At 39.3% G+C, this 14848-nt stretch overlaps 1 protein-coding gene across 1 annotated transcript in view; it reads left to right on the top strand.

Moving 5' to 3' along the window:
- The first annotated feature begins 5597 nt into the window (after window positions 1–5597).
- The window catches only part of LOC137981868 (golgin subfamily B member 1-like), a 25204-nt gene continuing 15953 nt past the window's right edge, over window positions 5598–14848 (top strand). Inside the window, exons 1-3 of the mRNA XM_068828908.1 lie at window positions 5598–5642; window positions 7426–7579; window positions 7920–8248. Of these exons, the coding sequence (XP_068685009.1) occupies window positions 5598–5642; window positions 7426–7579; window positions 7920–8248 (528 nt within the window). The remainder of the gene's footprint in view (window positions 5643–7425; window positions 7580–7919; window positions 8249–14848) is intronic.

The following is a 14848-nucleotide window of genomic DNA, read 5'->3' as shown; positions in this document are numbered from 1 at the left end:
TTTATTGCTTACAGCCTGCTTTTAATGTTGACAGTAGTGTTGGCCCCTTCTCGGAAAAAAATCCATTCCTAGAAGAGCTACTAGGCTTTTAACACTGATATCCGCAGACAGCGGTTGGTTTTGTAATTTGCTTGATATTAGACCCTCTCTTAGGATTGCCCTTTCGGGACGGTTTTTCCTGCTTCTGACGGACGCTTAGTCTTTTGTTTTTCAAGGCGGCTGGTGGTTAAATCTAGTTAGCGCTGACGAGGAAAACCTGCTCTGCTTTCGTTTAACCGCCTGAAACTCATTAGCTTATTTGGTTTGTTTGGTCTTTACCTATCTTCCCCTTCACCTCTTGTCAATTTATTTCAAATCGAAGTCTAACTCGATATTCAACTCGAAACCAAACTCGAAAATTCAACTCGAAGTCTAACTCGAACTCGAAACTCGAGTCCAAACTCGATGGGATTATTTCTCCCTTGGCTGATACCGCGCATCTGAATTTCTCCATTCGCGCATGACCGCCAATTCCTTGCGTTTCTAAGGAAAAAAAGTGTTCTTCTCAAGATTAGAGAGCGGCCTGTTCGTTCGCGTCAAGCTCATTTACTGCAGCAGCAATGAACGAAGACAAAAATAGCAAACGTGGCAATTCATTGTAACGGTGAAAATGTACAACAAACGTACAAGGAAAAACTAAAACGGCAGCTGACAAAAAAAAAAGCACAACCGGCAGCATAGGCGCCGCCGACCAAAGCAGCAAAGGAGGTTTTCAAATTTGCATAATCTAGTTAATTTAGTGGAACAGAAAACAAAGACTCTTTTCTGAAGAGAATGGTCATGTATGTAGCACTAATCTTTACTTAAGCCACTAGAACAACCAGTACAGCTTCATGCTACAGGCCAAAGTTTGTTGACCCGCTAAGGAAAACCAATACGCCGGAAACATATTTTGACCGTGGAAACTAATGGATAGTAATTGTCAAAGAAAGTAAAGATTCAGTCATGAAGGAGACGTAAAATATTTGCTCCTTAGTGTAGCTTTCGGGTGCTCAAGTCGAATATTAGCGGGCGGCAACTGATTTATGGTGTTCTTAGTAATCAGTCTAAAAAACGAGGCGTGTACAAATTCGATATGTGTGTGTCATGGACTCAACAACGGAACGCGAATACGAGAAACGAGTTTAAAAAAGTACAGTGGTCCAGTTAAAAAATAGCTTGGTCTCCAAATAGGGCGTGGACCTGAACCTTATAAGTAAGTGATGCTCCAAGTTATGGGATCCTGATGAAGGCTTAAATTTTGGCAGTGTTAAGTTACATTTTTAGTTTGTCTCTATGTTCATGATAATTGAGCTTCGGTCAATGATCAGATAAATCAATTGCCGTATCAAACTTGTAGCGTTTGCAAACTTCGTTGCTTTGGACAGGTGAAGCCAGCCTGGGGTACTTTCAAGTGTTGTTAACTCACGTTTGTAACAGTCGAATATGACTTCAGCCTCGGTTGTAAGGCGAAGTCGAGGTGGGAATAAGTTCGTGGAGGCAATGGTTTTGCACTTTGTAATTTAATGAAAACCGGATTTTCATACGACTGCACCCCGTGGCCAAAGGTAACTTTTTGTGTTAACTCACGGTCAATGACGCACGCCTACATTACGCTGTACAAACATTTGAAATAAAAAGTTAATTGGAGAACGTTCTCTCAAAATAATAGCATTGCTTTTTCCAATAACCTATTGCTATTGAATTTCACGATATCCACAATGAGTTTGTTGCGTTTTTTTTTTTCCCTCCCTTGCTTGTGTAGTTCCTGTTTGTGTCCACGGGTGAGTAAGTCACGATGATCCGTTTAGGCTTTATTTTCCTGTTGATAGAGATATGTAGGCATATCTTTCTTTATTAAAAAAGGCACGCCTGATAAATCCACAGGTTTCAGTTCGCTTCACTTGTTTGTGATCTCTTTGCATATTAAACATCATCTCATCGCCACGCAGAAATTGTTTTTTGCCTACGTACGTCACGGCATTACGCAATCACAATTAAACTGTATCAGGCGTCCTTTCTAAGAACAAGTCATTATTCAATAATTGTTTTGCTTAAGGCTTGTCGAAATTTGAGCTCGTGAAAAAAGAAGGCATGTCCATTGTTACACTTCTGGCAAAGGCAATGCTTCAAGTTGTTGGAAAGTGGCTTTTAAATTTGCCCAATCAGCCGGAAACTCTCAAAGTTGACGGGTGGTCAACTAAACAATATCTTCATATTATTTATGGTTGAGAAATGATTATTTAGCAGTAGTTTGAAAGATGCCGGCTTACAAATTATGTTCAGCAAAATATCAATTTCTCGGTGTAATAAGAGTCTGTTTGCATTAGTGATTCCGAGGTGAACTGAAAAGCCTTCGTGAAACAGTTTCTTGCAGAACCCTATAACGTCCGTATTTGAGTGGCTTTTCAACAGCAGAGTTTACTTATTTCTCGATAAACACTACAAATTAAAGGCTTCCAAAACAAGTCGGAATTTAAAAGTCACATTTTGATGGACTTGGAAAACTTCGCCGAGGTTCAGAATGGACAAACCAAATTACACGCCTTTTCGCTTAAAAAGGCCAATTGATCGCTCAGCAAACAAAAGACCTAACCCGGGACCTAACGTCAAAAACATTAAGGAATATTGGAGAAAAAAAAATATTGAACACTTGAAAGCGTTGGGACTTTGTTTGCATTTTTCTTCTTCATAGACGCCCAGAATCCTCATCAATGATCAATATTAGAACTTCGTTTCGACTGTCAAATTGACTGTGTTGTCAAAGATTTTTTTGATTCTTAGTCACTGAAATCTGGCCAATTTACAGCGACTTTTTCAGTGCAATCTTTCTACTTTCGCCTAGAGCGAATAGGAATATGTCTTCTCTGGGTGTGTCGCGAGAAATTCATTAGCATAACCAATGACCGTGACCAAAATGGGAAACTTGCAATCAAGAATTATATTTGAGTTGTTTACATTGATCGTGCCAGAACTCGCTCAAAATAGTTAAGTAAAACCACACGCCGTACGCTATGCTGTGGAGAACGCAAAAGGATTTCAAAGGCCCGCACTTAAACACACACTTCAAGTAACCGTTATAACAAACGCTCATCTACTGCATAAACTACCATCCTACCTCCTTGGCATGGCGCCGCTTCAGGTCGTCTATCTCTGCTCTGTGCTTTCCATAAATCTCTTGAAATTCATTGAGGTAGGACTTCGCATCAGAGATGTGTTGCATAGTGATATCATTGCCTTTGCTTGAAAACCCTAGATCAGAAGTCCTGTAGGTAACTGTTCGTTTGACTGAAGTAGACGACGTCCTTCCGCCACCGACGCTCGCGTCCAAGAACGTCTGCTCCATCTCCGACATGATTCAGTTCACTTCTGGTGCTATTAGCCCTGTAACAGAGTTATAACGACTCAATATTGCTGAATGGTCAGAACAATAAATTTTCTTTGACTAGAAAAAAAAAAGAAGAACTCTTTTCTAATACACGCACACACGTCAAGCGCTCCAACAGTCCGGGTTGCCCTCCGTGACTGCAATCTAACCAAAGACGCTCAAGTTTTTGTACTGTTGACAGCTCATTTGCATTCGTTAATTAACCTATCGTCAACGCCCATTTCTAGTGCTGTGACAGGTCATTGGAAAAGTCAACGGCCTAGATGCTTCTTATTGTGTTTGGGCAAGGACGCAAACCTAATGGCAATATGACTGGCTGGTTCGATTGCGTATTGTGCGTGTTTGAAGGCACAAAGGGGGCCATGACCTAAAACATCTCGTATTCAAAGCACGAATATTGGGCAAACCAGCATTGACTTGAAACCTCGTGCTAGCAAACCTACCTACAGGTACGTAAAACATTCTGAAATCTCCTGGCAAATAGGCGTACAACATACGTTGTGTGTACTTACCATAATGACAATTTGTGTAAAATGCCCAAAGCTTTGAATCGTTCATGTGACGGAAGTCTGGCTAACCTTGGAAAAACTGTCCAAGCGTGAAGCTGGCAACAATAAGCTCATGAAACACAGAGACACCTTTAAATCTAGACGATTATTTATCGACGTTTTAATTTCGTTTCGTGGACTCCAGCATTTTTGCTTAAAATACTTCTAAAAATACTACTATTAACAACTTCTCCGCGCACGGTTCTGGACTCCATCCGATGTCCAAGTGGCTTGTTGATTGCGTACTCCCCTTCCAAAGCCTCAAATCGGCATTGTTTTTAATCGTAAATTTCTATGTTAATAAGTCTCCCGTGCAACTTCGACCGTGGGAAAGTTTAACCTTTCGTTTCTTGAAGATGCGAAGGCATATTTTCAATTATTAGTGATTTTCTTTCGAGCGCCATTTCTTCCAATTCTTTTCGAGGAATATGATAAGATTTATTTCTCAGCTCTTTTCATCGTCCTATGCATTTACGGTAACAACGTACGTAAGTAAAAAAAACAAGAAATTTCCTTCAAATTTACTGGTTTCTTTACTGCTATGAATGTCTAGGATAGTTTTTACTCTCTGTATCGGTAATGATTCCGGATTCCGGGTTTTAGGACAACCCACATCCTCACGATATTGTTATGCTTGAATGCAAAGAGCTCTTTTCCTCAATAAAATTAATTATCACGTGCAGTCGTGAATATTGCTTTCAAATTCAGTGTACAAGTCTGAATGACGAAAATGCTTTGAATTTTGTTTCCGTTCTTAACCCCTTGATGGTGGTGATCATAAGGCTGGCATGTAAATCAAGGCGTTTTAAATCCTAATATAAAATCTAAGGCTGTTATGTAATTGTAAAGTAAGCTCTTCTCGAATGTCAATTTTCCCCAAAAAAACTACCATGCAAGGGTATTGCTGTTTTTCGTCGAAAGAAACATTTGGGATCCTCTAACCGCATGTCGACTTCCCATCGAGTGTTTCAAGTCCTTCATCCTTCCGGTGTAAGATGGGGGCGTGATTATAAAATGTCGCAACTTGAAATTGGTTCGGATTTCGTGACAAGCTAGACTTTTCATGTATTGACTTAATGTTTTCTCAATACTAAGTTATTTTTTGTCTGAGGTACAATGTTAATTCACCTCTTATCAATATCACGACGACATCTTAAAAGTCATCAAATCTCCACGGTGCTGTTTTTTCAAGTGTTCAGGATGTTAGATCTTTAATTTTCTGTGTATACTTAAACGTTGGAATGTGAATCAAATATCGAGTTTGTTTATCTTTAGCACCGTGTTAAAATCGCTGGTAAGAAGGCCTCCTTTACGTTAATATTAGAAATAGAATGTTCTTTTTGTTTAAAATTATGTGAAGATTAAATCATTTAAATCGGTTTTTTGTGATCTGTGTTGGACCCCATAACTCTGATTCTTTTCGTTTTCATTGTTTTACGCATGACGTTTCAGTAAAAATTCACGAAAATCAGGCTTCAGAAAAAAAGCAAGCTGTGTAGAAACAAAAAACGAAACCACAGTGACGTAGCGGCAGAGTAAAAGCGGATTTCATTCACCCGTGATCAACCAATTAATCGTTTTCATTGTACGAAAGTTCTGCCCAAAGTAAAGCTCTGCTCGATGTTTGACTTACCGCCCGTAAGATGATTACCGAAGTTACAGGATGCAGCACATCAAATCACATGAAAGTACTGCTTCTCATGCACATGTGGCGATAGCTTTGACTGGCCTCACAAGGAAAGTTCACTGATACTGAACTGTATTGCATGACTCGATCGACCCTGGGTGCCACGAAAGTTTTTACAAAACAACTCGAGTTAAGTCTCTTTCCCCGCCCAATATTTTCAATCTCGAGGAACACTAACCAAGGAAAATTAAAACAACACACACATTTTCTTTTAATGTTATATTGACTTAGTATCGTGATTTCAGTGCAATTGAATGGTTTTGAATGTCACGCCCTTTCAATTACTAATCGATGTTTCTAAACCTGGCGGAATCATTTGCGCCATGATCTTTCTGATGTAAACCAAACGTGTGGTTGGTCATTAATCGCGTGAATTGGCATTTTCTTCATGTAGCCCTTTGTGGTAAATTTTAAGGTTGCGCCACTTTGAAACAGCGTCACTCAGGAAACCATTACGAGACGAAAGTACTTTTGCGCTCGCTGAAAGTTTACGTACTGCTAGTGAATCCTCCAGTGTGCGTACAGAGATTGAAGCGTCTGACACAGTTATCACGTTTCTTTAGCGTATCAATTGTCGACATTTGGGAGTTAAAGCAATGCAAAGACAGCACACACACACTTACATACAAAATAAGATGTTTTTTTTCGTCTCATAAGCAAAATCAAGCGCACTGCACGTGCGCCAAGCATTCCGATACATTACTTTGCTATTCAAATTTCAGGGGTTCGTAGAGCACACGAAAGCGTCTCAATCAAATTTTTCGTTGTACTTCTTACTATCGAAGCTGTTTCCTCAAAGAGTTTACTGTACCTAAAGATGTCAAGCAAAGCAAATTTGCCGGATGATCAGACAGATTGGAAGAAGAAAGAATAATCGCGAATTGAAGTTGGTCACAATAACTGGGTTTGTTATAATGTTGTTTAATTTCGTATTCGTTCATGTTGCTCTGGTCATTTCTTGAACGCTTAAGTTTATTACCATTAGTTTCACCCAGCTCGTTGCACCGCTACAAACGCTAAAAATAAAAGCTCTCAGACGGGTTCAAGTCTGCAGTCTGTTCGATGACGTTGTTTGAAAATTGGCCAAAAGTATTTGGTTCATCCAAAGGCGGTCCAATTACACTTTATAAATAGAACCAACGACGCCAAACTTTCACCTTAGCTCGAAGGCAAATTCTAATTAAATCAGAAACAAAAACAAATTTGCGGTGATTGCAAAAGTTGACCAACCCCAAGAAGGCCCAGTGGAATTAGGTCCCATTGTTAAACAAATGTTTCAGTTAAACAAAATTTTGTAATCCCAATGCCAAATTTTGTATAGTGCGGCGAAAAATGTACCTTGTTTTTAAGCTTCATGTCGAAGTTTTTTTTAGTCCACTTACCTCGGTTCACTTCTTTTGATTAAATGCCTTCGAATATTGCAACTCTAGAGTAAATCCTTTGTTTTGTCCCATTAACTGCGCTACATCTCAGAAGCTCAAAATATACTATTGCTTCGTGCCTCTGTCCTCGGGCTCAAACTCGTTCAACGCCTTTTATAAAATTGTGGTTAATACTATTTGACTTCACTTAATTTTATAGTAGATACTGCAGATATCTTACATGCCAGCCTTATCACAATCTCTGCTCCCAATAAGTAAGTCGCATTTTATGTTTGAGTTTAGAGTACTTTTAAATCTGTTTACGCCAAATCACTGAACCGTACTAGTCAAATGAAGTCAACGAGAGGTGTTCAGTTTCTCGTTTTAATATCTTTTAACCTTCCGGTAGCTTAAAATGTGTAGTTCTCGCCAAGATTCTTCAGTTACACTAACAGTAAGGTATTACTTGCGATATTTTTCTTCGCTGACAACAAGATATCTGCCCTTGGAAAATCTGTAAAGTCAAACAACGCATATAGAATTTCTTTCGACATTCCCTGGACCCTAAATTTCACTGGTAAGAGCTATAAAATGGATTTGCTCTCTTTTATAAGAAGAAAAGAGTTCAAAGACTTCGTATTTATTGAGCAGAAACGTCAGTTTGTCTCTATAGAAATCATTTGCTATCTCAGGATACAACTGATACACGCCCTGTTATTGTTGTGATTTCAATGAATTGCTTCAGTGCTTTCGCAATTTGCATTAGTAAGTAAATGTCTCCTGACCTCGGATGACTGTGAGATGAAGCAGTTGAATACAATCCATTTGCATAATATTTTTTCTTGTTTTGGAATGCTACAGACTGGCATGAATTATAAAACAGAGCGTAGTTTGAGCATTGCCTTCTTTCCTTGCAGGCTTGTCTTCTCTGTGTTCTGGTAAACTACTAAAAGGGTCAAGCCATGGCCTCCAAGAAGACAGAGAGTTTTCAAGTGTATCGTCCGGCGCTGATGAAAAAACAGAGACTTACAAGAGCAACACTACTGAATCTACCTCAAAAACCAAGCTTGGTGATAATGTGTTCTCCTACACTCGAGTGTCCAAGATTTCACAGGGTTATTTTGACAACGACGATCTTGCGTTACGGCATTACAACGAAGCCAAAGACACATTTTCCGCGCTCGAGGCCGCGTACAAGAAACTTCTGCTCCAACTTGAGGCTACGAAGCAGGAACGGCAATTTGAGGTAATTTTTCTTCAAATGACTTCCTGATTTATAAGCTTCAAGCTGTTTGCTCTTTATCAAAGAGCCTAATATTATAACCTCAAAAATTAAAAATTCTTTTACCGCAAAGAGACCATGGGAAATAACAGACAGATTTCTTTTCTCACATGAAACCGGAAAACTGTAGGATTTTATCCACAAACTTCAAAGCCAAAACCTCTGGTTGAAATAGTGATCGCCACAGGCAATTGATGCTCATCTCATTGCTTTTACTTCGATTTTCACGGTTTAAGTTACAATGGAATTTTAGCATGACTTTCCATTTCATTTGAACTTAATAAACAACACATTGCAAAGGATAGCTTGATGCCGTCTACTATTTCATCAAACTCTCGCGTGGTTTGAATCACAGGGTTATACATGAAAACCAGTTGATAATAAAGTATTGATGGGCTTAATTAAGAAAAGCTACACGAGCGCTGTTTGTAACTCCTGCTCACTGTTTCAGGGACGAGGGGCTGCCCCCCCAATTTAAGCAAAAATTAAAATAGGAAGTAAAACATCTGTCATTTTACGTTTATTTTTTCGATGCCTCTTCAGCATTTCCGAGCTTCAAGATTTCAAGCTTTTCGGCGAAGAATTCCCTCAGAACCCCCTACAAGTTACCGTCTCTGTCGCTTGCTTGTTAGCCCTCCGTACAAAATACGCTCTCCTCCGTCCCTGTCTAGAATAGGTCTAGAATACGGATAAACATGCAGAAGGGATCATGTACGGAATTTACCTAAGTTATTACACGTGGCGTGCTTAATACCTCTCTTGAAAAGTGAATAGCCTTTAGAAACACTCCGCAGACATGGAAAAATAATCCCAAAAAATATCCATTGCAAGTGTATAAGCTTTTGAAATATGCCCGTTAAAATTTGTTGGTATGAAGTACAAAGATGTCGTCCCTTGACTTCCCTTTTGTGTATTCAAATCCTGAGAGGAAAATTATGTGTTTGAGTTTGAAGAAAAGATGGCATTAATTAACTCCTTCAGCAGAACCAGCTCAACCAGGCGGATTTTTTTGTTTTCTTCGCTATGTTCATTCATATTTTCCCCAAATTCAATTATGATAACTTAACTAGTCAAAATGTTTTGAAATTCGCTATTGTTAATTTTAATTTTGAACTGCTATGAATATCGCACATTATCAAATGTTCAAGCAACGGTTCTTATTCATTGTTGGGCCTGTAGGTTTTGGAAGTCCCAAAATGAACGGGTGAACTTTGTTTTTGTTTAACCTTTAATTGACAACTCGGCTCGGAAGACTTTCCTTTCGTGGCATATTTCTTTCTACATGTTTCTAGTAAAGCAATTTCTCAATGATTTGAGAAAAGAGAACATAACTTCAGTATCGCCCGAATGTTCGTGATTGCACATCGTGTTCTCTATTTTGCAACACAATACAATTCAGTACACTTTAAATTTTCCCTCAAGCGGTGCTCTTGAATAATGTACTGTACAAAATCAAGAACAATGTCATAATTCAATATAATAAATGGCAAATTAATCCATGATTAAATATATCTTTACTTTAAAAAAAATTGACACCTCTTGAAAGCAAAGATGGTTGTTCAAGTTAGACCAGATATATTCATGTTCATTAGTGGTCGTAAATATTCTAGTTCTCGGGGTAAATGATTTTCTAAAGGGAGAAACACGATTTTAGCTTTTTTGAATCAATGACTGGGAGAATTAGCTTACATTCATTACACCTTCAAGATAAGGCCTAAAAAGTAATTAGGTGTTAATTGGATGAAGTACACTGGTTTGGAAATAGAGGAATTATATTGGGCCTGTAAAAGGTAATCAATTGGTTTCTATTCTCCTAACTCAAAGGGCAAGTAATATTTTGAGTTAAACAGGAACTCGAGATAATGAAACTCCTCTGGTCAGCAAGAAATTATAAACAACAAATTGATTTGTCAGATAACGAAAGCAGATATCGACCCTGATGTCTTTGACATGTGGCTCAGAATTCGGGAATGCCTTAAGGTCAGGAATATCTGAGGGACAAAATATCGTGAGCTCCCAGTGCAAGAAATTGCAATCGATGACCTTTGCAATGACGTGCGTGTGGTTAAAAGTAATCTTGTCGGATCAGTGTAGTTCGCTTTGTTCCACTGTCTTGTGCTCGGGACATGACATAAGGGCTCCAACCTTTTCGAACAAAGTTTCCGCTCGTGCTCGGTTGAAATGCCGAAAGGTGTCCGGCGGTGTTAGATGCAAATGTGTTGCGGATGTACGGTAGTTACAACTTACAGTGAACCGGCCTTTGTGGAGACTTTTTAACGATCCAAACCGAACAGACACTGTATATGGTGTCTCACTTGTGTGGAGTGAAATTACGATAACTGGATGAGGCAAATACGTATTGCCTCGGGACCTAAATGCGGCGCTTCTGTTAGCACCTATGTGTATTTTAAAGGATCAAGATTTTACCTCTTACAGTTTCTCCTCTCGATATCAAACCGGATCTGACTCGCTCAGTGATTAGGATTTTCTTGCAAACTGCTTTCTTTGCGAAAACCGAGAATGTCACTGCGATCTGGTGTCAACCACAAAAGAATGCATAGGTCATGCGTTTGTTGTCAGTTTATTCAAAAGATCCTTTTTAGCTGCGAGGCGTAATCTTTCCTACTGATCTGAAATTCCATACTTCTGAACTTCAGGTACCATTAACTGAATTGGGGTCAATTGAGTGTGGGCTTGAATTTCTAAGCTAAATTTCATATAATTCAATTATTTTACCACTAGCATATTTATTAGAACCTCCTTTCTGGGCGAAATCTGCAGGCGTTTTCAAAGCCAGTCTTTAAGCGTTCCTCCATTCAAGTCTCGCATGAAAAGGCAGATATGTGAACTTTGAAATGAAAAGTTTTCACTCAGGAGAACATGAAAGAGCTGAGGGCGTTGGGTGTGTTTAGATCTGATTGGGAGGACTCGCATTTTTTGTTTAAAGCCGCCAAAAAGATGAAAACAAGCATAGAGTCATAAGCGCGCAAGCTTCACGCAACGTTTCTTTAAATAGCGTATAACAACGAACTTCGCTTTCATATTACTACTGATGAAGGCCTAAGCACTAGCCGAAACGTCTGTTGAAAAATATCAGGAGTCAGGGGCAAACTTTTTTCCATAGAACTTATGACATCTCCTGACTACACTTTCTCACCATTTTCAAACAAACATAGGGTCAGTTCTACCTGGCATTGCTAGGTTGAATGCTTGGAAAGAGTAGAAACAACAGGAGAAACAGGAAGATTCTACTTTGTTTCGCCCTTTGTTCAGTCAAAATGACCTATTGAAATTCTCGACTAGCCTGCGTAGCATGGCGGTTTTGGTTGCTAAGTAATAAAGGCGGGCGAGGGCAGAAAAACCGCGAGGAGATTGGGGCAGGAGCTTCGCCGCTCGTTCTCGCGCGCTTCGCACGCGAATCTCGCGGCTTCGCCGCTCGTGCGCCCGGCTCGACAAAAAACCGCCATGCTACGCAGGCTAGATCTCGACTGAGTGTACACTGCCAAAAATAGTGTTAACTTTCAAGCAATTTGAGCAACCGAAGGAAAAGGTGATTTTTTAATTATGTACTAATGTGGAAATGAAGTGGACGGCAAATACGTGAAATCTTAGTTGCTTTTTCTTAGTGACAAATACTGAGCGTGGAAATCACACGATAAAAATCGGCATAGATATTCTGTTACGCAGGACTTGTTTGCAGACATGTAATTTTTTAAGGGTTGGCAGAACTTGACATTTGTTCGGTTGAAACTCAGCTGTCCAATGCTTCTAAAATTACGGACGAAAGGACTGCAAGATTAAAGTTTATCCTTTATGCCTTTCACCAGGACAACTTCTTACGTAATATGACCCCTCCACACTCTCGAGTGCATCATAGGTAACCAGGGCAACATGGCGGGAATTTAAAGGTTTGTTTGGAAGTTCAAAACGGTGAAAAGGAGTCATAATATTCAATTTTGGGTGAGATATTGTAGAAATTGTTTTATTAAACAAAGTTTCTGCCATACATTTTTTGAAATTCCCAAGGTGCAAAAAAGTACAGAAAATGTATGGACAAAAAACAGCAATATGCACGTATTGGAATTCCAGCAAATAGATACCGAGTCCAATCATTTCAGTTGTAAACTTGAACTTATATGTTTTGGTTTATAAAGGCGAAAGTCTAGAAAAAGTAGAGTCGTGGTTTACTTTGAATTTCCAAACAAACCTTTGAATTTACCGCCATGTTGTCATGATTACCCATGATGCAATCAAGAGCGTGAAGGGGTCTATGGCGGTTTTACAAGCTCTCAACATTTAGCAAAGGAGGGTAGAAAAAGGAAGATTTTAATCTATAAGTAATGTTTGCAACGTGAGCGACACGTGTTGTATGGGCCTTCACAATCTCGAGCCTAAGGCGGAGAGATTGTAGGGGCCCATACAACACGCCGCGAATGTTGTAAACTACTTGTGAAATGAATACTTTGATGAGGTAGAAAAGGGTGCATGTAGCGAACTTGCGTTGGCGTGTGCTTTCAAGAGAAATCAGATATTGCCGCGAATGTTGTAAACTACTTGTGAAATGAATACTTCGTAGTATCGCTGATGTGTTGGAAAAGCGTGCACGCGCGGCAGACCACAGGCAGCCCAAGCTCAAAATGTTAGGAGTTCAGTGTAACGTGACATATGCTATATTACATAACTACGCGAAACGTGACTCCCGCCTTACAGCATATGGAGGTATTGTGTTACAACGGTTTGAATTTGTAAAGGTTTGTATGGGAAGGAAACGGCTTTGCTGGAAAAGTCAATTATTCTTATATTTTGTGAATAAAATCTACTTACCCTGTTGCCGTGTTGTATTCTTTGTTGTTTGCCAGCTTCGCAGGCCGATCTAACGCGATTTCGGCGACTATTGTAACACAATACCACCATATGCTGTAAGGCGGGAGTCACGTTTCGCGTAGTTATGTAATACAGTGAAACCTGTATTAAACGGACACCCTCGGGGAATGCTCTAGTGTCCGCTTAATACAGGGTGTCCGCCTAATACAGGTTTCGATAAATAACGTCTTATGAGGTGTCAAATACCATTAAAATGAACGGTGGAAATGTTTAGAATACTCCCAGCGACTGCGACAAAATATGTTTGCATTACAGTATTTTTTTTTTTATTTAAGTGGAACAACTGATCGGATTACTACAAACATAGATTACACCTCAAATTTGAAGAAATCAGACGAGTGAAACAAGCTCTATACAAACATAACGAATCAATACTGTACTCTGAAACTGATCAAATGAGCGAAACAAGCTGTATATTGTACATAAAAACCATAAAAACTTTGTCCTTTTCTAAGCTGTTGAATGTACTAATCCTTAACAATAACAGTCATCAATTCTTGATTGTTTGAGCCTTTTAAATTTCATTTTCTGAAGCAAGTCGGTTGCCTTGCTAATGGCCAGCGTTAGATCTTCTTGTCCATGATATCTGGAATATTCCAGCAGCATTTCAGATAATCTTGTAACTGGTTAAAAGATAAACTGATCAACCAAGGATTTGTTGTATACTAGCTGTACAGGCTTCGTGGACGTGTATGCATTTACGGTTTCTTTTGTCCTTGTGTATTCAACAAACACCGTTTGTCAAGTCACGTTTTTAATTTTAAAAATAGAAAAATTGGTGGTTGGCGCCTTCCTCGTTTCCGGTGTCTGGCACGTTGTGTGGTGGAGTTTAATTACAAGTGTCCGTTTAATACAGGTTGGTAACAATAGAAATGACCATTTCAAGTACTTTTTAGGTGTCCGCGTCCGCTTAATAGAGGTGTCCGCTTAATAAAGGTTTGATTTACAGTAAATAAGGGATATAAATTTAGGGTATTCGGCCACTGTCTGCTTAATAGAGGGTGTCCGCTTAATACGGTGTCCGCTTAATACAGGTTTCACTGTATAGCATATGTCACGTTACACTGAACTCCTAACATTTTGAGCTTGGGCTGCCTGTGGGCAGACTTGCAACGGCGTGTGCTCTGAAGAGAAATCAGATATTGTTTTGGGAATTGTTGAATGTTTATACTGAGGTTGTTGTCGGATGTTGAATATTTATCTCACTTTCAGGCAATGCGTAGTCGTTTTCAGTGACACAACTGGATTGTGAAGTCATAGCGCTACTATGACCAAAGAATCAATTTTCATTTTTCTTTAGATTTCAAACTGACAATGTTAACAAAACACTAAGTGACCCAAGTTTTAAGCCTTTTTTTTTTTGGACACCTTATTTTTTTTCGCTGGAATTTTCCTATTTAATAAAATATTGAGAGAGCAGGGGTCCGTTTCTCGAAAGTCCCGGAACTTTTCGGGCCATTTTCGGGTGTCAGAGTTCCAAGAACGGAGAGGATTTAAGTCGTCAAACTTCACAGTCATTTTGCTTTTTGTTACTTTGAAATCATGTTAAAAGATCGGCCTTCCAAAATAAGCGGTTGGCAGTTTCTCAAATGGCTTTTCGGACCCTAAAAGTTTTCGGGACTTTCGAGAAACGGGCGCCTGGATCGAGGAGAAAATGACGTCAAAGACTCAATAGTTTAA

This window comes from Montipora foliosa, chromosome 13 (assembly GCF_036669935.1).
Source record: "Montipora foliosa isolate CH-2021 chromosome 13, ASM3666993v2, whole genome shotgun sequence".
Taxonomy (NCBI): domain Eukaryota; kingdom Metazoa; phylum Cnidaria; class Anthozoa; order Scleractinia; family Acroporidae; genus Montipora; species Montipora foliosa.
Note: the sequence above shows the minus strand (reverse complement) of the source record. Positions and strands in the feature narration are given on the sequence as shown.